Here is a 26,154-nt window from a genome sequence, read left to right as displayed (position 1 = left end):
TGCCGTTCCACCCCTGCCTTTCAGATATACGAGAACGCCATGATCGCAGCCGGGCTTGTGGACGACCCCAGACCGATGGTAGGCCGCCTGAACGACCTTCTGGTCAAGGCCCTGGAGAGACGCTGACGGCCTCAGCCTGGGAAGTGTCTTCCAGGGAGGGGAGGAAGGACTGACTCGCAGATGAGAACCTTGAAGTTTATTTACCTAAATTAAAAGGTATTTCTTAATCTACCTGACAGACTTTTTGTCCAGGCTGTGAGAAGGCAGGGTACCTTGGTGACACAGCCCAGGTCAGGCTTTCTTCAATGTCACCTCCACGGGGTAGTGGTCACTGACAGCCAGGGCCTGTGGGAAGTAGGTGGCAGGGTCAGGACTGAACCCAGGCTCCTGTACCCACGTGCCTCGCTGTCAGGGAAAGGCCCGGCCCATTAGCTGTGTGGAAAAGCAGTGGCGGTGCCAGGATAACACAGGCCTTGTTGAGCTCCTGCATCCCACCTGTGCGTGTGAGGGAAGGACACGTACCAGCTCCTCACTCAGGCCGTACGTAGTTTGGAAGTCGAAAGGAGCAGCCGAGCCCGGAACCACGGCGCCTTGGAGCAGCGACCCTGAGACCACAATGCTGCAGTGTGTTGGGATAAGAGAAAAGGTCTCATGTCACTCGCTGCCCTGGTTCTGGGCCCAGCGGCCCCCATGTTGGGCTGGTGAGTGGTCACACAGTCCTCACTGTGCTGCTCCTGCAAGCTGAGCCGAGGCACCTCCCAGCCAGTGCAGGTCTGAGGGAGCCCAGAACCACACCCCCAGCCTGTACACCTGAGGCTATTCACGTGAGAACCCAGGTTTCTGCCTCTTCTTTCAACCCTAAATGCGCTTTTCCAAAAAACTAAGAAATGTGGCTCTCTTTATCCCATTTCTTAAGTGGAATGACTAAAGCTCTAACTTGGCCGTTTCTGAGCTGGACCTATAAGCCTAGGCTGCTCATGGAGGCGCCGGGAACAGGCCTACCCCTGCTCACCGGTCGTAGGCACAGTGCGTGGACGTAACCGTGGTGTCAGCCGAGTCAGGTATCAGCCACTGGAAGGCAGAGTTCGTACGCAGGCGGATGGATGGCCACTGGGAGGGGGTCACATAGCTGCAGCCGGCGTTGAAGTCACCCATCAACATGATGTCCTACCGGGAACACCCATCAATTGGCCCAGGGACAAATGGCAGCCCCTAGAGCCCGCTGTCCCTGGGAGGGCCTCACCTCCATGTCCCACTTCTGTCTGACATCCAGGTAGACATCATAGAGGGCGTCAATCTCAGCCACCGCATCTGTCGGGGCTGCGTGCAGGGGCACGATGGCAAACTCCCTGACCTCTGAGAAGACAGTGGTCACACTAAGTGCATGGTGTACAGGGCCTGCTTTCAGGTGAGCTGGCCTGAGGGTGCATTGGGGACCAGGCTCAGTCATGCTGTCGGGGCTGGGAGGAGTGACAGTCCCTGGGTGGTAGGCGTTTTCCTAGGAATGTACGACCAAAGCACTAGAGCCAGGGGGCAGCATGCGACAAGGCTTTCCAGGTGTCCCCTTGCTGAGAGCGTGGTGCAGCAGCACTCACCCGTGAAGGGGGAGGAGAACTTGACGATGGCTGGCTCTCGGCTGAAGGTGTCATTCCCACAGGGCTCACAGCCATCGTCATAGTAGTAGCTGTCCAGCACGGACACCTGGTCAGGCCTACGGGAAGGCCAGGTGGAGGACGTGACCTTGGGCTGGAGAGGTGCCCCTCCCACACGGCACCTGTGGGCCGGCCTCGTCCGCTCCCCTGGGCAGCAGCAGGGGCTCAGTCGGATCCGGCCACATCCTGCCCGCCCCTCTGAAGGCCAGGAAAGGCACCCGCAGGGCAGCCCCAAGAGCGAGACCCCCGCTCACCCCACTGGCTCTGAGGCCGCAGGTGGCTGGACTCCAACTGCACCTGCTCTGTGGCTCTGCTGGGGTCCTCCCAGGCGAGCTGACTCCCCGGACTCCAGACCACCCCTCAGCCTCCTGTCCGTGCCTCTGAGGCACAGACAACACAGGGTCTGTCCCCACGTCTCAGTCCTTGCCGTCACGTCACAGAGCTGCTGGCTCAGGGCTTTACCTGTACACAAAGAGGTAGCGCTCCTTGTAGCTGTTGCGTCCCAGCGGCTCACTGACGACATAGTGGTAGGTGTCTGGTGTGTCCCTGAGTTGAGGAAACAGCAGGTCCCAGTCAGGGCACCACAGAGGGACCCTCTGGCCACCAACAGCAGGGCTCTGCCCACATCACTGCCGCTGGGGCCCGGACGGAGTCGTCACCTCCCCCAGGACCCCACGCTGTCACCCACTGATTGAGTTTGTCCAGCAGCTTCCCCACGGCCGTCAGGTGGCTGTCTCTGACCTCCTGGACCAGGGCAATGTCGTAGCGACTCAGAATCTGGGGAATGGGGCCACAGCCGTGCTGAGCTGGCCGCCTGGGCACATCCAGCCCCACCCGCCTCCAGGATGTCACAACAGGAGCAGCTGCTGCTCCCAGAGGGTGTTCCCAGCCCAGTTTGGCCCGCAGCCTTGTGCCTTTGCCTGGGCTGGCAGCCAGAGCCCGTTCTGGCCCTAATTGACAAGATTGAGACAGACTGCAGACGCTTGACGCCCCGCACCCGGCAGTCTGTGGCCCCCCCCGAGCTGACCCCTCCTGTGCCCAGGGCCCATCACCCCTCCCTGGGTTCCTCTGCCCTCAGGGACAGGCACTCGGACTCACTTGCACAATGTAGTTGGAGAGGGTGGCATTGGACATCTTGGTCTCCCCAAAAGTCCGGATGTTGAAGGCTGCAATTCTCAGCGACGGGACCACCTGCAGCAGGCCGGCCAGGGCCAGCAGCCCTCCCAGCAGCCTCATGCCCCTCATCCTGGGAGAACGAGGGTGGCAGGGGTGTGGAGGAAGGGAGATATCGCCCCTTGCACCAGCATCCCTGGAACCCAGAGTGGCCGGAGCTGCGGGAGCCCAAGGCGGGGGAGGTCCTGTCTTCAGGGCTGTGCTGCAGCGCAGGCTGGGGAGACCCTTGCCGCCTGTTTGCAGCACCCAGAGGCCCAGACACCTGTGCCCATGGAGAACCCTGGGTCTCCTCTTTCTTCACCCACCAGAAAATTAGCCCCTGTGAGACTCCAGAGCCCACTGGAGCCAAGCTCGCTGGAGGAGACCCCGCACTGGGGGCACGCCGCTCTCGACCTCCCTCCCACGGCCCTCCCAGGACTCAACTCTGGTCCTGGTGCTCACCTGAGGTGACGATGATGTCCACAGAGATGACAGCAATTCTGCCAAGAATCTAGTTTCTTTTATATCAATTTTCTCCTTTCATTAAAAAAAAAAAACAAAAGAGCCTACAAAGGGAAGCCTCTGAAGCAGCACGGCGGGCAGTCCTGGCTGCTGGGCTCAGGGCTCTGTGCAGGCAGTGTGTGCTCGCTCAGGCTTTAAAGGTCGGTAGCCTGACCTTCCCGGGGACACGTGCACACCTGAGGGTGTCTGGGCGGTTTCCATGCAGACAGGTTGGTGACACGTGCTTATTTCTACAGGTTCCTTGCCACTGTAAAAACAGAAAAACAGCACCTGATAATCACGTTTGCACTATATTTTTGAGATAAGTCTTACCCTGTCACCTGGGCTACAGTGCAGTGTCGTGATCATAGCTCACTGCAACTCCAAACTCCTGGGGGCTCAAGTGATCCTCCTGCCTCAGGCTCCTGAATAGCTGGGACTACAGGCATGCGCCACCACACCTGGCTAATTTTTTTCTATTTTTAGTAGAGATGAGATCTTGCTCTTGCTCAGGCTGGTCTCCAACTCCTGACCTCTCAAGCAATCCTCCTGCCCCAGCCTCCCAGAGTGCTGGGATTATAGTGAGTCACCATACCCAGCCTGCACTTGGTTTTAAAACAGCTAATAAAAGGGCCAAAGGTTCCTTTGTCCTTCACACATGCACCCCCTGGGCCCTCACCAACCCCAGGCTCTCAAGGGATGGGTGTAGCAGCTGTTTGCAGAAGTGTGGGCCCAGGCTTCCCGTCCCTGGTCTGGGGACCCTGAGGTCACCTTGGAGTCAGAGGCCAAGGCCCCATACAGAGGTACAGGTTGCAAATGGAACCCTGTGGTGGCCTAGGAACCTCTTACCAGCCCCAACTCCTGCCTTCCTGGTGCAGCAGCCATGAGATGCAGGCAACTCGGCAAGACGCCAGGGGCCCAGGACAGGGAGTGTGGCCCTCCAGCATCAGGGCTGCCTGGCCTGGTGGCCAGGAAGGGTAGGACTGCAAGGCCCATTCCAAGTTGCTGGCCAGGCAGTAGGAGATCTTTTTGAGGTGTTTAGGCCTGGGGAGATCCCAAGTGACCAGGTCTTAAGGGCGGGGCAGCAGTTAGGAGCTGGGCCAGGCCAAGCCTTGGGTCCAGTTGTTTCTTGGAATTCTTCACTTTCCCATTCATGTTCATTTCCTGAGGCCGCTTGCCCCACCCACCACAAATGCGGTGGCTCAAAACGCCAGGAACTCATCCTGTCAGTTCTGGAGGCCCAAGGCCTGAGATGGCGGGGTCAGCAGGGTCACTCCAGAGGCTCCAGGGAGGATCCTTCCCCGTCTTCTAGTTTCTGATGGTTGCTGGCAATCCTTGGCTTGTGGCACGTCACTTTAATCTGCTCCGAGGGCACATGGCTTCCTCCACTGTCACCTGTCCTCTGTTCCCTTATCCATGTGCCTATATTAAGGTCCTTCCAGATAGTGGGGACAGTGTCCCCATCTCACCATCCTCAATCACATCTGCGAGGGCCCTTTTTGGCATATAAATGAACATGCAGAGGTCCCAGGGATGGGGTCAGATTTCTGGGTGCCAATTCAGCCCACCACCCCATCCCAGGGGCTCTGCCCATTTGGAAGGGGCTGTGGGGGCTCCAAGGACAGCACTGCTGCGTGGGAGGGCCTGGTGCCCCCTGAAGGCCTGGCAGAACTGAGGCAGGACCCAGGCATGAGAACCAGAGTGGGTGGAGATTTGTGGGAGGCTGGAGGACAGGGAGCAGGTGGCCTCACCGGCAGGAGTCAACAAAGGCCAAGGTCACAGGAAGGTGCCACAGAACTGGCCAGCATGAAGCAGAAGGCGGACCTAGTGGGGATTAAAAACAGTCAAAAGGTAAACAACTTCAAGACGGGAGTAGTCCCCCTTTCGGTAATAAAAACACGCTGACAGACGGCTCTGGTTGGCAGCACTAGGATCAACTCATTTGTCCCTGGATAAAGAGACGGGCAGGACCTCACGACCTACTCCTCAAGCTGCCAGAAGCCCCATCTTGGACTTTTTCAAAGTGTTGACGGCCAATACTTCCTGTTCTCCATCCCTGAGGTTGGGGCAGCCTCAAGCATGTCAAAATCCGGTGGCCAAAGACCAAGCAAGGCCATTGCAGTCTTCAGTGTATGTGGCCTGGTCCTCTGACTTGGGTGTTTTGTTTTCCTGGATACGTGTCTGATAGAGACCCTCATGGGGACAGGGAGTGAGCCTAGAGGGCAGCCACTGCTCCCTAACAAGAGGCCACCCGGTCCAGCTTCCAGCCAGACACAGGGAACACCAGTTACTGCTCATAGCATGGGTGGCTGACCCTGGTTCCCAGCACGAAGGTGCCCATCTGGTCTGTCGTCCCCTCCTAGGTCGACCAAGCGCTGCCCTGTCTGTTCTCAGGAGCTCCCAGCACCGTGCACGGTGCCCGCCTCCCTCTACGCTCCAGAAGCGAGGCCGGGACTCAGGCCCCACTTGTAGCACTTGTGCACCTGCTGCCTGCCATACGGCAGCCCCAGCGACAGCAGCACAGCCCGGGAAGCGCCTGGAGATGCAGGCCCTGGCCAGGCACAGCCCTATATCTTCAGCCACCTGGGACCTAAGTGTCTTCATCTATCAGATGGGTTGAGACCTTCACTGCCTTTCCCCGAGGGTTAAGAACTGACATAACATTATTCCACAGAAAAATCATTTCATCTCCTAAAAAGTCATCCTGTGCCTGGGGACCATAACCCTTTCAGATGTGAGTTTCCATCACTCTTCCTCCACTCCCGGACAGACATCTTTTCCGTCTGCTCAGTCAGCTGCTGCTGCGTAACAAGCCACCGCAAAACGAAGCCAGACGACAATAGGCATTTCTCATGCTCACAGGTCGGCTGGAGGCTCTGCTCCCTGGGCCCCATTTCAGGGCAGGGCTGAAGGGACCGTGGCCTCCCCCCGCCCCCCCCAGAAGCTCTTCCCACAGGGAGGAGCACTCCCAGGGCAGCGCGCAGAACACGGTGGCGCCCTGAGGCTGAGGCTTCGAGTGGCCTGCCCTAGCTAGCTCTGCCCACATTTGTTGGCCTTGGCAACCACAGGCCGAGCCTGGCATCGGTGGGAGGTGCGGGGGGTGCCCCTTTCATGCCGGCCCCACTCGGGATACACACGAATGGGCACCAGGGAATCCTGGAGAGAAAGCCCAGCACTTCTGGCATTTTCCAAAGTCACATCAACAGAGAAAGGGGAGCTGCAGCCAATGGCAACAACAGAAAAGCCAGCCGGTTTCTCAGATCAGCGAGTGCTATTTGTACATTAACCTTGAGGAGCTGCAGCCTTCTCTGGCTAAATTAAACCTGTCACAGACACGGGAAGGGAAAATAGCATGTAACTGTTTACTCAAGTCTGGGCCAGGTCATGTGTTCTGATGCAGCTAAAATCAAAGGACAAAGAAAAATCCTACGAGCACCACGGCTGGGGACAAATGGCCGCCTAGGAACAGCTGCAGCAGCGCAGGCCACACAGGGCTTGCTCTGGAGTGTGGGGAGGAGGTGGTGACGAACTCCATGTCCACGTTTGGGGCCGGGGAGGGAAACTCCCACCCACTGGGAGGGAAAAGGGGAAGGGCTCAGAGCTGTGGTTTCCAAACCATGCACAGCGGCACCCCGTGAACTCAGCAGGTCCTTTCTGAGGGAAACAGTAACACCCGACATCTCTGCACTGTTCACCTCTTGCAGCACTATGCCCTTTTCTTTTTTTCTTTTGGAGACAATCTCTCACTCTGTTGACCTAAGTAGAGTGCCGAGGCATCAGCCTAGCTCACAGCAACCTCAAACTCCTGGGCTCAAGCGATCTTCCTGCCTCAGCCTCCCGAGTAGCTGGGACTACAGATGCACACCACGATGCCCGGCTAATTTTTCTATTTATAGTAGAGACGGGGTCTCACTCTTGCTCTGGCTGGTCTCGAACTCCTGAGCTCAAGCAATCCGCCCGCCTCCCAGAGTGCTGGGATTACAGGTGTGAGCCACTGCACCCGGCCTAGTACATCTTGCTTTATTCCTTTCCAAGATGTCCCCTCACTGCAAAGCTGGGCTGTAGCAGCTACTGAAAGAACAATTACTGTGAGAGTCAGTGTGGAATGAGGCAATGAGGGTGGCAGTGTCGAATCGGGTTCCAAGTTTTAAGAAGTAGCCAACAAGTGCACACATCCCATGAGGAAGTACCTATGGCTAATTAAACATGAAATAAGGTTTTTTTTTCTTTAAATTTATATATATATATATTACTATTCCAAATGTCCAACTATAAGTTTTCAGGACGTAAGCACTTACTGTCTTCGTTTACCTGTTTAACAGATGGGACTATCAGGTATATCTTTTGACTGAGGGTCCCCTCAAAATAATTATGGAATCTTAGCTAAGAGTGCTCTGAACTGACAAAGCCTGAGAAACTCTGGGTCTAACATAATGGGTGTGCCTGGGTTACCAGATTATATATCCCACTTTACTGAATATAACTTGTTTCTAGCATCATCATTTACAATGCTTGAACATCTTATCACAAAGAAATTCTCAATTCTAAAATCACTACTGAGAATAATTAATTGCGATGGATTAAACATATCATTTGTAGTCAGGCACGGTGGCTCACGCCTGTAATCCCAGCACTCGGGGAGGCTGAGGCTGAGGTTTAAGACCTGCCTGGGCAACATAGTAAGACTTCATCTCTACAAAAAATAAAAATTAGCCAGGCATGGTAGTGCATGTCTGCAGTCCCAGCTACTTAGGAAGCTATGGCAGGAGGATCGCTTGAGCCCAGGAGTTGGACGCCGCAGTGAGCTGTGATCACACCACTGCACTCCAGCCTGGGCGACAGCGAGACCCTGTCTCAAAAACCAACCAAGCAACCCACCCTCCCATATCTTGTGTTTAGATATATGAATTCATACTGGTATAAAACAATTATCAGCCACTTTTGGGGGATGCTAGGGAGCCAACTCATTGTTCTGCAAATAGGCAAACAAAGTCAAAGAATCCAGAACTTATCCTGCCTTTCCTATGCAAATAGTACTGCTGAGTAACCCACAATCAGAGAAGGTTCTCTTCTGACAGGCCCGTTCCAGCTAAGAAGGAAGGAATGCTAGGTCTAAACTCGCAGCTCTACAGGCTGTCAGTGCTGACACAACAGACAACCGGCCCTCTGTGCCTCCTGACCCAAGAATACAGCGTCACTTAGGAAGGGCTCTTGCCAAATAGTCTTGAATCTGATCCAACCTCTAGATCTAAATGTCAGCTTAAAGCAAATACAGGGGACAGAAGCTCACGTTCAACAGCACCATGGGGACAAAGCATGACACAGACTGCAGGAAACTATACAGCTGTACAGGACAAATGACAGTCTCATCAACATTGCAGGGAGACTCAGCAGCCGATACAGGTTCAGGAAACACCCCTACAGCTGTCCTCTGGGGCAGGGGACTTGTCTGACTTCAGCTGCAGCCAGGACACCAACCCTCAGGTTTGACAGGCACCGTAAACGTGCCATGGCCGTAATGAGCCCAGATCACATCCCTAGACTTGCCCACTCCTCGCTTTGGCCCTACGACCATCCAGATGCTCAGACACTGAGATCAGTATCTGTCCCTGTGATCCCCTCTGTCCCACGGCCCTGCCCCCACTCGCATACAGAGCCTGCACACTAGCCCTGTCACCACCCTTGTCCTCATGGCCCTCCTGCTTCCAGAAACCTGTTCCCACAATCCACAGAGCTCCATGAACATCTCATGTGTAATTTGATCATGTTATTCCCCTGCTTAAAATCTGTCACCAGTTTCTCATTGTCCTTAACATGAAATCCATAAAAGGCTTGTTTATAATGGCATCTAAAACAAAAAAAAAAGAAGAAAAAAATAAAGAAAAACAAAAAATGTTACAACAAACAAACAAACATGAAATCCAATACTATGACCCGTCCAGTTCTAGCGCAGCATCTTCTGCTCCGTGTGGAGAGCTGCAGCTGCCTTCTCGTTCCAGTTTCAGCTTAAATCCACCCAATCCCTACCACCACCACAGCCCCCGTTTAATTTTTTCACAGCCCATGTCACTTATTTGTCTAAGGTGTTTACTTCCCTATTTGTCTATCCTCATTTATGGCCAGCTTCTTGACCAGCACACAAGCTCCAGGAAGTAGTGGCCATGTCTTTCTTCTCTGTGAAAACATGCCAAGTGCCTACGACAATGCCTGAACATGGAAGGTGCTCCACAGACAGCAGGCAGACTAGCCAAGCTACAAGCTCACCTCCTACTCCACACCCCCAGGCCAAGCAAGAAAACATCCCTTTTTCCATGGGCCTTCCAGAGAAAACCGTTCTCAGAGAGAACCTGGAGAACCTGGCACATTGGACGTTGTGGGACATCTAAGTGGCACTTTGACACTTGGCTTGAGCTGATCAGAAGCTCCAGGGTTCAGTGGCTGTTGGGGTCCCACAAGGCCCACCTTCCCTTGGTGGGCTGCACTCAGGATTCCTTCTCTCCCCTCAGGAGGTGTCTGTACTGGCCCCCCAATGGAGCATCATAGAGGACAAAGGTCCTCTTTACTTCAGGCAAAGGGCCAGTGTCTGCTGTGACATTACTTTAATCCCCATGCTCAATGACCTGAGCAGGTCACAACCATCACTCAGCAAAACGTGTTGCCCTTGGTCTGTGACCTAGCCTCTCCTCACCACCCCTCATGAATTTATTTCTGTTCATTATAAAGAAGGCATTAACCCGGGATGGAAAAATCTCAGAACACGCATCTGAATTGCCAAGATTCACAACAGCGGCACAGTCACACTCAGCAGCAGACCGGCCTCTGCTTCCTTGTCCCTGGCTGCTGGTGGAACAGTCCGCATTCACCCTCCTCAGGGCGTGGGGGCCTGAACTGGCATCTCCCAGCCCACCCTCTGTTGGCTGCCCTGTCCCTGCCCGCTCCCACTGTTACTTTTCTGCACCCTGCTTTTAGCAAAGATGCAAATGAAAAGAAGTCTAAACAGCCATTTTCTAAACTGCATGTTGGGGACGGCTGAATGCCTGCAGCCGGAGCCCACGAGTACAGTGGGAGCTGGCGTGTTGCCAGCGGTAAACCTGAGGCCCTTAAGGATTAAATAGAGCCCCAGAGCTCTACTCCTGGCCCATGCACACGGATTCCCAATGTGTTAATGTTTCCAACAAGGGTCCCAGTGAAAAGTGTTCCCCAAACCCAATTCCAAAGCCATCTCAGTCTCTCCCAAGCACAAAGGGCATTTTCGGCACTGCCCCCTCCACACCCTCCAGGCTGGGGTCTACAGAAGGGGTGAGGAGGGCCCTGAGGCAGCTGGACCCGAGGGGCCAAGATCCCTGAGACAAAGGAGGCCTGAGAAGAGAGACTGACACTCAGCACCGGTTTCCCCTCCAGGCAGCTGCTGTGAAGCTGCTCAGGGCAAAGCAGCAGAACGTGGCTGAAAAGCAGAGCACAGGTATAAAGTGAGCTGGCTGTGGTGTTCACAGGGTGTTTTCTATTGACCTTTCTTCCAGCTCACTAATTCTCTCTTCACCTGTGAAATTTTAAATTTCAGTTATTGTTCTTTTTTGAACTTTCATTGTATTTTTATGAATTCCCATTCTCTCTGAAACTCTCCATCCTACCTATTTTCTTTAATATGTTAATCATGGTTATTTTAAAGTCCATGTCTGAAAACCAGTATCTCAATGTCCTGTGGGTCCTTCACCTCTCTTCTTCTGGTCCCATTCCTCAGTGTGCCTCGTTACTTTCGACTGAGCATCAGGCACTGTGTGTGACAGAAGGGCGGGGAGGTCTAGACATGTCCCCTGCGGGACAGCTCACCCCCAACCCCCATAGTGGGAGCAGAGGGACATCACCACAGGCCAGTCAGGGACTCACTGACATAGCTCCTCTGGAGCCCTTGTGAAGACCAGGCTGCCTGTGGCCACCCACTGCCCACGTGACCCCTAAGGGGCCCAGCTGAGCGCCTGGGTATTTGTCAGGACCCTTTGTCCTGACAGGCCCCAACCTCTTCCCTCACTCCGTGAAACTGCCCACATTCCTGCTCTGCTTTCCAGCCACTTTGTGCTGCTTTGCCCTGAGCAGCTTCACAGCAGCTGCCTGGAGGGGAAACCCGTGCTGAGTGTCAGTCTCTCTTCTCAGGCCTCCTTTATCTCAGGGATCTTGGCCCCTTGGGTCTGGCTGCCTTAGCAGGCCCAAGCCCCACCTTGGCTAGCCCCGGGATATCACCGGCAGCTCTCTGGCTCCTCTGCCCAGTCTCTCCGTGTCCTGCACAGGAATAAGATGTGGCCTCAGTTCCTCAAGTTTCCCAAGCCATGCTGCAGGGTAGCTCTCCAGGCCTCCAAGAAGGAGTCAGCTCCTCAGGCCCTCAGCAGGTGCTGCGCTGCTGGGAGCTCTTCCAAGCCACAAGCAGCGTCTGTTTGCACTACCTGGAACAAGCAGCGCAACTCCCTGGAGAAGGGCAGCCGGTGAGGACGTGGACTGATAACCAGCCAGGCTGGTCTGACTAGCACAGGCCGTGAGGATATCTCCCGGCTACGGATGTCCTGTCCAGAGGCAAATGAGAGACCTAAAAGGGACACAGGGCCATTTCCTCCTGCCCAGCTCAGTGTCCTTGGGGACAGAAGACCTCAGCACCCTCATCAGAACTCCAGGGCCACAGCTGATATCCTCGTCAGCCTAGTCCTAATGACGAAGACAGCACGAGCCAGGACATGGTAATTCCTTCCACCAGAAGCTCATTCTGCAGCTCCTCAAAGAGAACAGGAGTGTGGGTCCTCCGCTTGGCCTACCGCCTTGCTGCTAGAGATTTCTGACAAGAACTGCACGTCCTGCCCAGGACTGGCCGAGGGTTCGTCTACAGACGCTGCTGCTTATTTCACGCTGAGAGTTCAACCATGTGTCCCATGTGGCCTCCTGCCTCTGGGCCTTTGCACTGTCCCCCTTCACTTGGGCGTGCTGCCTCCTCTGTGCCTTGTCTCTCCCTTCACTCGAGCCTCTGTCAGATGTCAACTTCTGTCCCATCTGATTTAAATTGCCACATTCTATCCTACTACTCTCTCTTTATCCTGCTTATATTTTTCCCACAACTGTTACATCTAACATACACTGTATAGTCAGTCTCATTCTACTAGATCTCAGCCCATGAGAGCTGCACTCAGCTAGCAGCACCTAGAACAAGGCCTGACCTATGGCAGGCACTCCCCAAGAATTTTCTAGATGCAAGGTCCATGTCAGAGAGGGGCCTTCTCATACAGAGCCACCGTTTCCAGCCCCCTGCTCTCGGCTGCTCTGGTTGTCCCTATTCGCTATCAGCATCCCGAGTGAGGGTGCCTGACTCGGGCCTCCCCGACGAATGGCTGAAAGGACAGCCTTCTGCCAGGCGGACTCCTCAGCCTCCACATCCCCAATCCTGGCAGAAAGGAGACAAGACCACGGGTGATAAAGGACCACAAAGGATGGCCCCTCCCAGAGGGGAGGGCAGTTCCGTGGCCTAAGGGATCTGTCAGAACTAGTCCACCTGGGTTGGAGGTCCCAGGCGCGAGGCTGAGAACTGTGAGCAACACACACCAGGGTGGGGCTGGCGTGGGCCTGTCTCCACGCAGAGGAAGGGGCTTCACACCCGAGCCCAGCAGGAGCCTCGCGCTGGTCAGCAGCCCTGGGGCCGAGACCAGAGTCACAATGCAACCCCCCCACCCCGTGACATGGTGGCTGCCATGGCTATAACCATAGACCCTCAGGCCTGAGTGCAAAACTGTGGGCCACAAGTCCCCACGCTCTGCTCACCTGTCCCCTAGACCTGTCCCCTAGGCATTCTGGACCTCAGAGTGCAGGGCCCTGAGGTAACGCGGCCCTGCCAGTGGACAGCCCAGCCTGGTGTGGGGAAACCACGGTTTTCCACTCCCCTGGGTATTTCTGCCATCCCACCGCCCGCGGTAAGCCATGAGCTGTTACATTCTCTGTAACTGAACTCTTCTCTGGGGGTGGGGGACATTGCAGAGAGCACTTCATGCTTTCACAGAGCCTGTGGGGCTCAGCTGGGTGAAGCCATTTCACAGGGAAAGGCTCAAGCGGAACAGCCTTCCCCCAACAGTGGCTTCCAGGACAGACACCTGCAGTCAGCCCAGGACGCTGTGCTTCCTCTCCCCATCAGCTGAGGGGCTCCCCAGAGGTTCTGCCTGTGCTGAGCCCCCGAATGTGGGCAGACACAGGGCCCTGCCTCCAGAGGTCTGGGCACTGCCCCAGGGAGGGACCAGAAAGCACCCTCAGGAGGAAAGCAGGAAAGGCAGCTTCAAGACCCGGCCTGCTCAGGCATCGCAGGCTCCAGGCTCAGGGGAGCAGCACTGTTCTTACTTTTTTTTTTTTTTTTTTTTTTTTTTGAGACAGAGTCTCACTCTGTTGCCCGGGCTAGAGTGCCATAGCATCAGCCTAGCTCACGGCAACCTCAAACTCCTGGGCTCAAGCAATCCTCCTGCCTCAGCCTTCCGAGTAGCTGAGACTACGGGCATGCGCCACCATGCCCGGCTAATATTTTTCTATATATTTTTAGTTGTCCAGCTAATTTCTTTCTATTTGTTTTAGTAGAGACGGGGTCTCGCTCTTGCTCAGGCTGGTCTCGAACTCCTTAGCTCAATCTCCTTGCCTCAGCCTCCCAGAGTGCTAGGATTATAGGTGTGAGCCATCGCGCTCAGCTCTGTTCTTGCCTGTCACCATGTAAACGTGTCCACTCACCTTATGCGGGTGGCCTCCTGGATTCCCTCCCCTGTGGCCTGCGTGGGGCACAGCTGCTAGTTGGGGCCATGCCTGTCCTCCAGCAGGGAGCTGCAGCAGGGCGTGGATGGGCCTTAGGTGGGATTAGTGGTGGCACCTGGGGGCTGGGGACAGGTCCAGCTTGGTCTTCTGGTCAACCCAAAGCCAGAGGGGACAGGTGGCCTTGTGCAGCCTGCTCGCCATCGTCTACAGTCTCCTGGAGTCGGGGGGAGAGGGGGCTGTCAGGCAGGGCAGTCAAGTGCAGGGGTGATCAGCTCCTTTCCTCACTTGGGCCCCAGAGACAAGGCCCCGGTCTTCCAAGGCGTCCCACACCACGGATGACACAGCTGTAGGAAGCTAGTAAAAGGTGAGCTTGCTGGGGAGGCTGCCCCCAGGCTGCCCCCACGTCACTCACTCACAGCCTCCGCCACCTTGCTGTTTCCATTCACACCATGACTGGTTAACAAAAAGAAGGAAAAAAGGAATGTTAATAATGTCCGTGGGCTTAGCCAGCAGGCACCACCTGTTCTGAGACTTCATCAGACTTCTGACAGGCTGCCTTGTCTGTCTGTCTGTCTGTTTACATGCTCATTCAAGATGGAGTAGCAGAGACTCAGAGCAACTGGGAAACCGGACAACATAATTTTGTCTTTAGTCAGTGGAAGAAAACAGTGCAGGACAGTGAACCCGAGAGAAGGGAAACTGGACGGGGAGCGAGTCCTACAACTGCACCAGTTCCAGGCGGGAGGTGAGTTCCAGGTGGCAGTGCAGGGAGGAGAAATGCAGACAGAACCCAAGTCTCCCCGAGCTGAGAAAACACTGTGGAGAGTTCAGGGCGGCTGGGATCTGCAGGCTAGAGCACTGGAGAGGAAGAACTCCCGGACATGATTCCCGGTGAAGACCCACCTGTGCCTGTGCAAGAGAAACCACACAAGGAGGCCAGGGAAGACTCCTTGAAGAGAAGCAGAGGAAACAATCCCCGGAGCTCACACAGGGACGAGAGTATTCTGTGTTCCCACAAGCCACTGTGGAAAGATCTCCAAATTCACAGGAGATGCTGGGTGAAGAAGCCTCAGAATGCTGTCACCCTTAGGAATGGAGCTACATCAACTGTAGACTAAAGGTAGCTCTGGACCCACCAGAACAAAGCTTAGAAGCAAGCCTCTGAAGGAGCAACTGATTCTAAGGGACTTAACTTCATGCCAGACCAAAATCCAACACTACCTAAAGGACTAAAATGAAACTCAGCAGCCAACAATTTAAAATTCACAATATTCAGCATCTAGTGAAAACATCACCAGGTCTATCAGTCAGGGTCCCATCAGGAGACAAAAACCACATGGTATTTTCAATAAGGGAAGTTTGGTATAAAGAATTATTATTATTTTTTGGACACAGTCTCACTCTGTTGCCCAGGCTAGAGTGCCGTGGCATCAGCCTAGCTCACAGCAACCTCAGACTCCTGGGCTCAAGCAATCCTACTGCCTCAGCCTCCTGAGTAGCTGGGACTATAGGCATCCGCCACCAATGCCCAGCTAATTTTTTCTATATATATTTTAGTTGGCCAATTACTTTCTTTCTATTTTTAGTAGAGACGGGTCTTGCTCTTGCTCAGGCTGGTTTCAAACTCCTGACCTTGAGCGATCCACCAGCCTCGGCCTCCCAGAGTACTAGGATTACAGGCATGAGCCACCATGCCCAGCCTGTTATAAAGAAGTATTAACTATTTACAGGGAATTAACTAAGAGGAAGCAAAAGAGATATCTACAAACACCCTCGGGTGAAGGGAGGTGCCTAAGGGAAGGATTCAGACCTAGGAGAGGGTGTGGTGGCAGCCACCCATTGGATGGTGATGTTTACTGGACTGTCCCAGGCCAAGGCTGGGAGCCAAGAACCACCTGTGAGGGTGCTAACAAAATTAGCAAGAAGGCTGGTTGCAGGAGTGCTGGAAAGCCACCACGGTTGGGAGGATTGCTGTTGAACTCACTAGAAAGTTGCCAGGAGGCCAGCAGGGTGCCATGGAACTTGCCTGAAAGCTGCCCAAGCGTCCCACATGTCCCACATGCCAACCTTGGTCACAGAACAGGCATAAGCGAAGCACATGGAACCAAGAAAAGCCCTTTTGCCTCCAGCACTCTCCAATGACAAAGACTAGCATGCAGCAAAGAATGTTTCAGTAACACAAATAGGCAATGAAAGGTGGACTGTGGGCTGGGCACGGTGGCTCACACCTATAATCCTAGTTCTTTGGGAGGCCAAGGTGGGAGGATCACTAGAGCCTGGGAGTTCAAGACTAGCCTGGGCAATATAGTGAGACCTTGTCTCTACAAAATATTTTTAAAAATTAGCCAGGCATGGTGGTGCATGCCTGGAGTCCCAACTACTTGGGATGCTGAGGAAGGAGAATCACTTGAATCCAGGAATTCTACATTACAGTGAGCTATGATCATGCCACTGCACTATAGCCTGAGAGACAGAGCAAGACCCTGTCTCACAAAAAAACAAGCAAAACCAAAAAACATACCAAGACTAAATCACAAAGAAATAGAAAAACTGAACAAACCTATAACTAACTAATAAGCAGATTAAATCAGTAATAAAAAATCTCCTAAGATTCCTGGATCTGATGGCTTCAGTGGTGAATTCTACCAACATTTATTTTATTTTATTAAGAGATGAGGTCTTGCTATGGTACCCAGGCTAGACTCAAACTCCTGGGCTCAAGTGATCTTCCTGCTTCTGCCTCCTGTGTAGTTGGGACTGTGGTGCAACTAAACATTTAAAGAACTAATCCTTCTCAAACTTTTCCAAAAAACGGAAGGGTATGGAATACTTTATAACTCACTCTATGAGGCCAGCATTACCCTCATACCAAAGCCAGACAAAGATACTACAAGAAAACTACAGACTAATATCCCTTATGCACATTGATGTAGACATCTTCTACAAGTACTAGCAAACTGAATTCAGCAGTATATTAGATGGATTACACACTGTGACCAAGTGGGATTTATTCCTGAAATTCAAGGATGGTTCAACCTCTAAAAACTGATCAGTATAATAGACCACATTAACAGAATAAAGGGAAAAAATCATATGATCATCTCAATGATGCAGAAATATCTGACAAAATCCAACACCCTCTCATGATGAAAAAACTCAACAAACTAGGAGAAGGGAACTACCTCAACATAATAAAAACCACACATAAAAAAATCTACATTGAACATCATATGCAAGAGTTAAAGACTAAAAATTTTTCCTCTAACATTAGGAACAAGGTGAGAATGTCTCCTTTTGCCACAGTATTCGACATAGCACTGGAAGTTCTAGTCAGAGCAATGAGGAAGGGAGGGAAGGAGGGTATCCAAATTGGAAAAGAATGGCCGGGCGCGGTGGCTCACGCCTGTAATCCTAGCACTTTGGGAGGCCGAGGCGGGAGGATCGCTGGAGGTCAGGAGTTCGAAACCAGCCTGTGCGAGACCCCGTCTCTACCAAAAATAGAAATAAAATAATTGACCAACTAAAAATATATATAGAAAAAATGAGCCGGGCATGGTGGTGCATGCCTGTAGTCCCAGCTACTCGGGAGGCTGAGGCAGGAGGATCGCTTGAGCCCAGGAGATTGAGGTTGCTGTGAGCTAGGCTGATGCCATGGCACTCACTCTGGCCTGGGCAATAAAGTGAGACACTGTCTCAAAAAAAAAAAAAAAAAAAAAAAAAAAAAAACAAATTGGAAAAGAAGAAGTAAAATTATTGAGATCTTGTAAGAAACTCTAAAGATTTCACAAAAAAGTTATTACAACTAATAAAAAGAATTCAGTAAAGTAGCAGGATATAAAGTTAACACACAAAAATCATTTGCAATTCTATATACTAACAATGAACAATCTGGAAAGGAAATTAGAAAAACAATTCCACTTATGATAGCATCAAAAAGAATAACAAGCGCTTCAAAAACTGGGCTCATGCTTATCTATAATCCTAGCACTTTGGAAGGCCGAGGTTGGAGGACTGCTTGAGGCCAGGAGTTCAAGACCAGCTTGAGCAACATAGCTAGACTCCACCTCTAAAAAAAAAAAAAAAAAAAGAAAGAAAAGTTAGCTGGGAGTGGTGTTCTATGCCTGTAGTCCCAGCTACTTTAGGAGGTTGAGGCAGGAGGATGGCTTGAACCCAGGAGTTTGAGGTTGCAGTGAGCTATGATGAGGTCATTGCATTTTAGACCTAGGCAACAAATAAGACTCTGTCTCAAAAAAAAAAAAAAAAAAAGTCTTCAAAATACATGAAACGAAAATGGAGAGACACTTTGGGAGGCTAAGGCAGGAGGACTGCTTGAGGCCAGGAGTTCGAGGCCAGCCTAATCAACACAGTGAAACCCTGTCGCTACAAAAAAGTAGAAAAAATTAGCTGGGCAGGGTGTTGCCCACTTGTAGTCCCAGATACTTGGGAGGCTGAGGTGGGTAGGATGGCTTGAACCCAGGAGTTTGAGGCTATAGTGAGCTATGATGATGTCACTGTACTCTAGCATGGGCAACAAAGTAAGAGTCTGTCTCCCCGCTACCAAAAAAAAAAAAAACAAAACAGGAAAAGAAAAAGCAAGGACTATGGATTTACATATACTTACATGTATATAGAAAATGTCTGGAATATTTCAAGATGCCTCTGAGGAGAGAGTCTAGGTATCTAGGGGCCCGGAAGCCAGAGGAGAGAGGGGAATTTTTGTACCCTTCTGAATTTTTTGTGGTTTTTTTTTTTTTGACACAGAGTCTCGCTCTGTCACCTGGGCTACAGTGCTGTGGCATCAACCTAGCTCACAGCAACCCCAAACTCCTGGGCTCAAGTGATTCTCCTGCCTCAGCCTCCCAAGTAGCTGGGACTACAGGCATGCGCCACCATGCCTGGCTACCTTCTGAAGTTCCTTAAAATAAATTATTAACAATGTGTAGGTAGCTTTTTTAAAACAACAGGCAAACCAAACAAAACACACATACCCTTTAGCTCACCAATCCTATATTTAGGACTCTTCAATATAAATAAAAACACATATACACAGGATATAAGTACAAAGATATTTATTGTATGATTATTTATAATGATAAAAACTATATATACATTTTTATCAATAGGGAAACATTTGATTCAATATAGAATATAGCTATCTATTGACTTAGAGAAATGCTCACAAGAAAAACAAAATGTAATGTGCATAGTATTATTCCATTTTTGGTAGAGGCTATCAAACAAAAAGGCTACATATGTATATTTATAAAAGCATAGAGTAGAAAAGATATATGTTAATACATCAGACGTCAACATACCTCAGTGAGTGAGAATGGAGAAGAGGTAGAAGACTACTACTTTTTCAAATATTTTGTAATTAAAATATGGGAGGTTTTAATATGGAAGATGTTAATGCAGATAGACACAAACTAATGTGAACAATCCAACAGAGAAGGAAAATGTAAGTGGACTTTTTAGCATAAAAAAGAAGTATTAATACAAGAGGGTGCTGAAGGCCTGTTTGAGGTGGATGATCATGAATTTAAAGTGATGCTACATGCCCTGTGGTAGGATTTTACCCAGTAGTGCTCAGCTGATTGTCTAAAGGAATGGGTACAAAGAGGAGCAGGGTTGAGGTTTTGCAGCCTAGGTGGAATGAAGATAAATAGAACCAGTAAGAATATATTACAGACATGATGGCCCACAAGCTACATAAGGACGTGGAAAAGAGAAAACAAAGGAGTCAATGGTCTGAAGTTCCTATTAAGGTCAGAAAAATGATGCAGCAGTAGCCAGTCCCCAAAATATAACCCCTGGATTCCCTGGGATTTGGGGAAAGATAATTGGGTGAGATGGTCAATTTGTATTTAGACAGATCTGGGCTCAATCTTAGATCTGATTTGTCAGCTTTGTGACCTTGGATAAATTAATTGCCCTGAGCCAATTCCCTCATTTATAATCTCATAGGGTTTTTTAGAGGATTAAGAGAGATAAACGGACGGAAAAGGTTAAAGCCATAAATCATGGTGCCTACAACATAAATCATGGATGCTTTTTTCTTCCTGGGGTAAAACTCAGTGCTTATTTGGGGCCACTTCAGGTTCAAAAACAAAAGATTCCTGTTCTAACTATATGGAGCTTTTTGATATCTGAAACGCTTGTTACCCAGTCACACGTGATTAAATGACATAAATGTGACTCAATGAATGTGACATGCGATGAATATGACATGTGAACTTTTTGAAAGGAAAGCCATACATGTCAATTTTCTTTACATTTATAACAAGTCTGCTGACCTAATGAAATACTTAGAAGAACTGGAAATAGACATTAGAATTTAAAAATACTGAGGATAAGCTCTCTTGGGGCTCTTTTATAAGGGCACTAATTCCATTCGTGAGGGCTCCACCTCATGTCCTAATTACCTCCTAAAGGCCTCACCTCCTAAAACCATCACCTTGGTGGTAAGCATTTCAACATGTGAATTTTTTTTTTGTTGTTTTTGCCCATCTTGTGACTAAGATCAACATGTGAATTTTGGGGGGAATAAATATTCAGACTATAGCACAGACTCTAATCAGGTATATGATTTGCAAAATATTTTCCCCCATTCTGTGGTCTGTCTTTTCACTATCTTGATAGTGTACTTCGACATACAAGTTTTTAATTTTGATAAAGCCCAATTTATCTATTTTTAACTTTTGCTACTTGTACTTTTTCTGTCATGTCTGGAACCCATTGCCAAATCCAAGGTCATGAAGATTTACCCATTAAGAGTTTTATGGTTTTAGCTCTTACATTTACATCTTTGATCCATTCTAATTTTTGTACATACTATGAGGTAAGGGTTCAACTTCATTCTTGGCTGGGCGTGGTGGCTCACGCCTGTAATCCTAGCACTCTGGGAGGTCAAGGCAGGACTGCTCGAGATCAGGAGTTCGAAACCAGCCTGAGCAAGAGCAAGACCCGTCTCTACTATATTTATAGTAAATAGAAAGAAATTAATTGGCCAATTAATATATTTAGAAAAAATTAGTTGGGCATGGTGGCACATGCCTGTAGTCCCAGCTACTCGGGAGGCTGAGGCAGCAGGATTGCTTGAGCCCAGGAGTTTGAGGTTGCTGTGAACTAGGCTGACGCCATGGCACTCACTCTAGCCTGGGCAACAAAGCGAGACTCTGTCTCAAAAAAAAAAACTTCATTCTTTTGCATGTGATATCCTATTATCCACCCCCCCCCCCCCACCACCACCACCACTATTTATTGAAGAAACTATTCTTTCCCCACTGAATGGTCTTGGCATCCTTGTCAAAATCAATTTCCAGGGCTGGGCACAATGGCTCATGCTTGTAAGCCAGAACCTTGGGAGGCTGAGGTGGGAGGATAGTCTGAGGCCAGGAGTTCAAGACCAGCCTGGGCAACATGGCCAGACCCCATCTCCACAAAAAAAATAAAATAAAATTTTTAAAAACTCTGTTGCCCATAAATGCATGAGTTTATTTCCCGACTCTCAAATTCTATTCACTGACCTATGTCTAACCTTATGCTGGTACCTCAGTCTTGATTACTATAGCTTTGTAGTAAGTTTTGAAACAGGAAAGTATGTTCTTGAAAAACGACAAAGCTGGAGGCTATTTGGGATTTTAAGACCAGTTTTTCCACTTCTGAAAAAAGGGATCTTGGGATTTTGATAGGGATTACATTGAATCTGTAAATGGTTTGGGGGAGTATTACTGTCTTAAAATATTAAGTGAAGATGACTTAATTTAAACATCAAAATTATGAGTGTCATTATCAGTACCTTTTTTTTTTGAGACATAGTCTCATTCTGTTGCCTGGGCTAGAGTGCCATGGCATCAGCCTAGCTCACGGCAACCTCAAACTCCTGGGCTCAAGCAATCCTTCTGCCTCAGCCTCCAGAGTAGCTGGGACTACAGGCATACGCCACCATGCCCAGCTAATTTTTGAGTTTGCCAATTAATTTCTTTCTATTTTTAAGCAGACACAGGATTTTGCTCTTGCTCAGGCTGGTTTCAAACTCCTGACCTTGAATGATCCCTGCCTTGCCTCCCAGAGTGCTAGGATTACAGGCCATGAGCCACCAGCCTGCCCATTATCAATCTTTATTATGGAAAACACTGCTTTGCAGTTGAGGCCAGTACATCTGCATGTGTGGAGACAAAAGTGATTCCATCTTGGATGTGAATCCACCACGCTGAATCCGGATTAACCCCAGTCCTGTGAATGCCTCCTGATTTCTTCTTTATTTACTGTCCTTACTATAAGAACATGTACTCACTATAAATCCCGCCTTTAAATCAAAGCCACCTTAATGTTACAACACAAATTATAGGCTATGACACATAAGTCCTGGGTCTGGGGAGTAACAGGCATAGAGATCTACCTATCTTGCAGCTACCCAAGACCACACTTCTGTCTTTAAGTTTCCCCAATAAAATACCCTTTACCAATAAACTAGATTTGTCTGCTTTATTCTTTGGTTTCTTGGATATTTTGGCATTTGGGGGCTTTGCATATACAGCCCTTTCATGGAACATGGAATTTTCCTTAAACTCATCTAGCAAAACAGCTACATCACACAAAAGGTAGCAGTGGTAGGACACTGCAAGAAATGTAGCATTACCTAGAGTAACTTCTGGGTACTCAGACATGTAAATGGTATTTCCCTTCCCAATTTCAGTAATTTTGGCAATACAGGAAATAGTATTACACAACAGTAAATAAAAGTTAACACAATCAAAGAAGTGAGAAGACAATTCTTTCCTTGTTCAATTTCCCCTCTCCCTAACCTCTAACAAGATCAATGAGAGAGACCTGGACAGGTTTTGGCTTTTTTTTTTTTCTTTTTGAGACAGAGTCTCGCTTTGTTGCCTAGGCTAGAGTGAGTGCCATGGCGTCAGCCTAGCTCACAGCAACCTCAAACTTCTGGGGCTCAAGCAATCCTATTGCCTCAGCCTCCTGAGTAGCTGGGACTCCAGGCATGCGCCACCATGCCCAGCTAATTTTTTCTATAGATATTAGTTGGCCAATTAATTTCTTTCTATTTATAGTAGAGACAGGGTCTTGCTCTTGCTCAGGCTGGTTTTGAACTCCTGACCTCGAGTAATCCGCCAGCCTCAGCCTCCCAGAGTGCTAGGATTACAGGCATGAGCCACTGCGCCCGGCCAGGTTTTGGCTTTTTGATTTATAATCAAACTACAGACCTGGGACAAAAACCTTTCAATTCTTCCTCAGAACTGTTTAAAACATTAACTCAGTAAAAGATACCAAAAGTTTTCAAAAAGGAAATATTCCAGGAGGGCAAGGAAGTGACAATCGGCATATTCAACCTTTGTTTTTTCCCCGGACCCAAAAATGATCGACTCCTATGAACTAGGAAAACAGAATCTCTACTTGGAGTAAAATTCTTAATTTTTCCAGGTACTTCTGCATCCATTTTCTCTTTCAGATAAACCCTATAAGGTTTACCAAACACAAGAACAGTCCTCACCTTTTTTTTTTTTTGAGACAGAGTCTCACTTTGTTGCCCAGGCTAGAGTGAGTGCCGTGGCATCAGCCTAGCTCACAGCAACCTCAATCTCCTGGGCTCAAGCGATCCTACTGCCTCAGCCTACTGAGTAGCTGGGACTACAAGCATGTGCCACCATGCCCGGCTAATTTTTTCGATATATTTTTAGTTGTCCAGCTAATTTCTATTTTTTTTTTTTAGTAGAGACGGGGTCTCGCTGTTGCTCAGGCTGGTCTCGAACTCCCGAGCTCAAACAATCCGCCTGCCTCGGCCTCCCAGAGTGCTAGAATTATAGGCATGAGCCATTGTGCCCAGCCTAAACTAACTTATTTTATGTAAATAAATAATATAGCCAGATTTTGGGTTGGGATAGGGAGACAGAGCTTCCTTTACTGGTCTAGATTCTAAGAAGCTTAAATCCTAAATAGGATTCAGGTACTCTGTTTTCAATCTTACTGGAGAAAAATAATCTCTACCTTTACAATTGTCCTTCACATTATCCCAGCCATGTCCATGAGTACTAGTCATTTAAAACCTTCTTCTGTATCTTATATTTTGACATCTTAAAAAATCTTACTGGCAGAGAAAAACTCTCTCAGAACTAGCTAATTACTAAAGAGAGTAAACAACTTACTGGGGAGCATACCTTTCATAGTAAGCCTACCACCCCCTTTATCTAACTCTCACACATGAAGCCAATTATTTCTCCTGTCCTAAACCAGCCCATGGCCAGGTACCAGGCAACTAGAGAACACCCAAAGTTAAAGCCAGCTGGAAGTATTTAAATTACCCAATCCTAAAATGTCTACTCTGCCCTGACGTGTTATTCCTGTGGAAACCCCATAAAGGCTCTGGCCTAGCTTTCTCCTTGTTTCTACTTCTTCCTGATCAAAAGCTGACGCTTCCCCTGTGGCTCTGCATATTATGGCATGCCCTCTTTTCTTGGGAAATGTTAAGTAATAAATTCTTTCAATGGCACTGGCCTCTCCATCTTGTCACTCAGTCCACCTCTATAAATTAAAATCCCAAGGGATTTTAGACACCTGACCCCAACTCCATTCATGCCACTGAGCTGCCTACCAATCTTATCTACTTAACTAATCCAAGTGGAAACCATGTTACAACCTAATAGGTTTCTAAAGCCGGAAAGCAAGTAACACCTAACTCCTTTATACAGAAAAATTACTTGAAAGTCCTATTAGCATTTGAAACTCAATATTCAGAACTAAATGTAGTTTTACCCAGTAATTCCACTCCTAGTGCACAAAAACTTGTACAGAAATGTTCATAGCACCATTATTTATAAGTCAAAAAGTGGAAACAACCGTGTCCATCATTTGATAAACAGGGAAACAATGTGGTATATCCATGCACTGGAATATTATTCAGCCACGAAAAGGAATGGAGTACTGATTCATGCTACAACATGGATGAACCTTAAAATCATGCTTAGTAAAAGCCAGACTGAAAAGGCCACCCATATTGTTTGATTCCATGTATATAAAATGTACAGAACAGGAAACCTATAGAAACAGAAAGCAGATTAGTAACAGCCAGGGAATGGGGTAAACGGGAATGAGGAGTGAATAACGGTGGCACGGCAGTTTCTATTTGGAAGTAATAAAATGTTCTGGAATTGATAGTGATGATGGCTGCATAATCTTGCAAATGTATTAAAAACCACTGAATTGCACACTTTAAAGTGTGAATTTTGATATGTGAATTACATCTTTAAATAAACATATTATCTTCTCTCCAAACCTGTTCCTTCACACTTCTGTGATCTTTTCAGTGACTGGGATCACATTCACTCAGATGCTCAGGCCACAAACCTGCAAGTCATAACAACAAACAAGTCGGCGATGAGAACTCTTAACACCTTAAGAGGTCTCCATTCTCTTCACTCCACTTCCTAACTCGGGCACTCCCTTTTCTCACCCAGATTGTAGCAGCCTCCTAATGGGTCTCGTGGCCTCCAGTCTTGCTCCCCCAATCCATTTTCACACTGCAATTAGAATGGCCTTTGAAAACGAAATCTTAATTGGTTCCCGAAGACCCCAGGTTGAAGTTCAAACCCTTAATACGACTTATGAAGTCCCTCAAATTTCAGCCCGTGGCGGCGACCCCTCCAGCCTCATCTTCCCCTCAAGCCCTAGACAACTCCGCACCCCCAGGCACGCGCGGCACAATCCCCTCTTCCCGTAGCTAACGCTACCCGACCACCGGGCCTCAACTTTCACGCTACCCGCTCCAGGAGGGAAGCTCCCCCGGGCCTGCCAGGCTGGACTTGGGGTCTCTCGGAATTCCCCTCACTCCGGTAACTCGTCTGCTCCACAGGCAGGTGCGCTCCGAGGGGGCCGCCATTGTCTCAGCAAACCTTTCCTGAGTGCCGAACCAGACTTTCTCTTAAAACTGCTGCGACAGCGCCGTAAACTCACCCGACTCTTCCTCTACAAGTAATAGACTTTACTTGGGCGCGGGCTGCGGCCACCCAGCACGTCAGGCGCAGCTTCCGCCTGGTCCGGCCTCGCCCCGCCCGGCGCGGCCCGGAAGCACCCGCCG

The 26,154-nt window shown here is 49.7% G+C and overlaps 2 protein-coding genes and 1 long non-coding RNA gene across 3 annotated transcripts in view; 1 reads left to right on the top strand and 2 right to left on the bottom strand.

Moving 5' to 3' along the window:
- The window catches only part of TRAP1 (TNF receptor associated protein 1), a 44,244-nt gene extending 44,013 nt beyond the window's left edge, over window positions 1–231 (top strand). Inside the window, exon 18 of the mRNA XM_012743767.2 lies at window positions 25–231. Within this exon, the coding sequence (XP_012599221.2) occupies window positions 25–126 (102 nt within the window). The 3' untranslated portion in view covers window positions 127–231. The remainder of the gene's footprint in view (window positions 1–24) is intronic.
- DNASE1 (deoxyribonuclease 1) lies at window positions 182–3,454 on the bottom strand. The gene is made up of 9 exons (XM_075995028.1): window positions 3,267–3,454; window positions 2,751–2,898; window positions 2,341–2,429; window positions 2,115–2,198; window positions 1,596–1,711; window positions 1,244–1,356; window positions 1,013–1,167; window positions 523–619; window positions 182–345 (listed from the first exon to the last, which is right to left on the bottom strand). Exons 2-9 carry the CDS (start codon window positions 2,895–2,897, stop codon window positions 292–294), a joined length of 855 nt encoding a protein of 284 aa, XP_075851143.1. The 5' UTR covers window position 2,898; window positions 3,267–3,454; the 3' UTR covers window positions 182–291.
- Window positions 3,455–25,241: 21,787 nt separating this feature from the next.
- Window positions 25,242–26,100, bottom strand: LOC105859716 (uncharacterized). Its single transcript, XR_012913472.1, has 2 exons — window positions 25,531–26,100; window positions 25,242–25,424 (listed from the first exon to the last, which is right to left on the bottom strand). It is a non-coding gene; the product is annotated as an uncharacterized LOC105859716 (long non-coding RNA).
- Between the last annotated feature and the right edge of the window lie 54 nt (window positions 26,101–26,154).

This window comes from Microcebus murinus, chromosome 19 (assembly GCF_040939455.1).
Source record: "Microcebus murinus isolate Inina chromosome 19, M.murinus_Inina_mat1.0, whole genome shotgun sequence".
NCBI lineage: Eukaryota > Metazoa > Chordata > Mammalia > Primates > Cheirogaleidae > Microcebus > Microcebus murinus.
The sequence above is the reverse complement of the archived record's forward strand: the minus strand, read 5'-3'. Positions and strand labels throughout refer to the sequence as shown.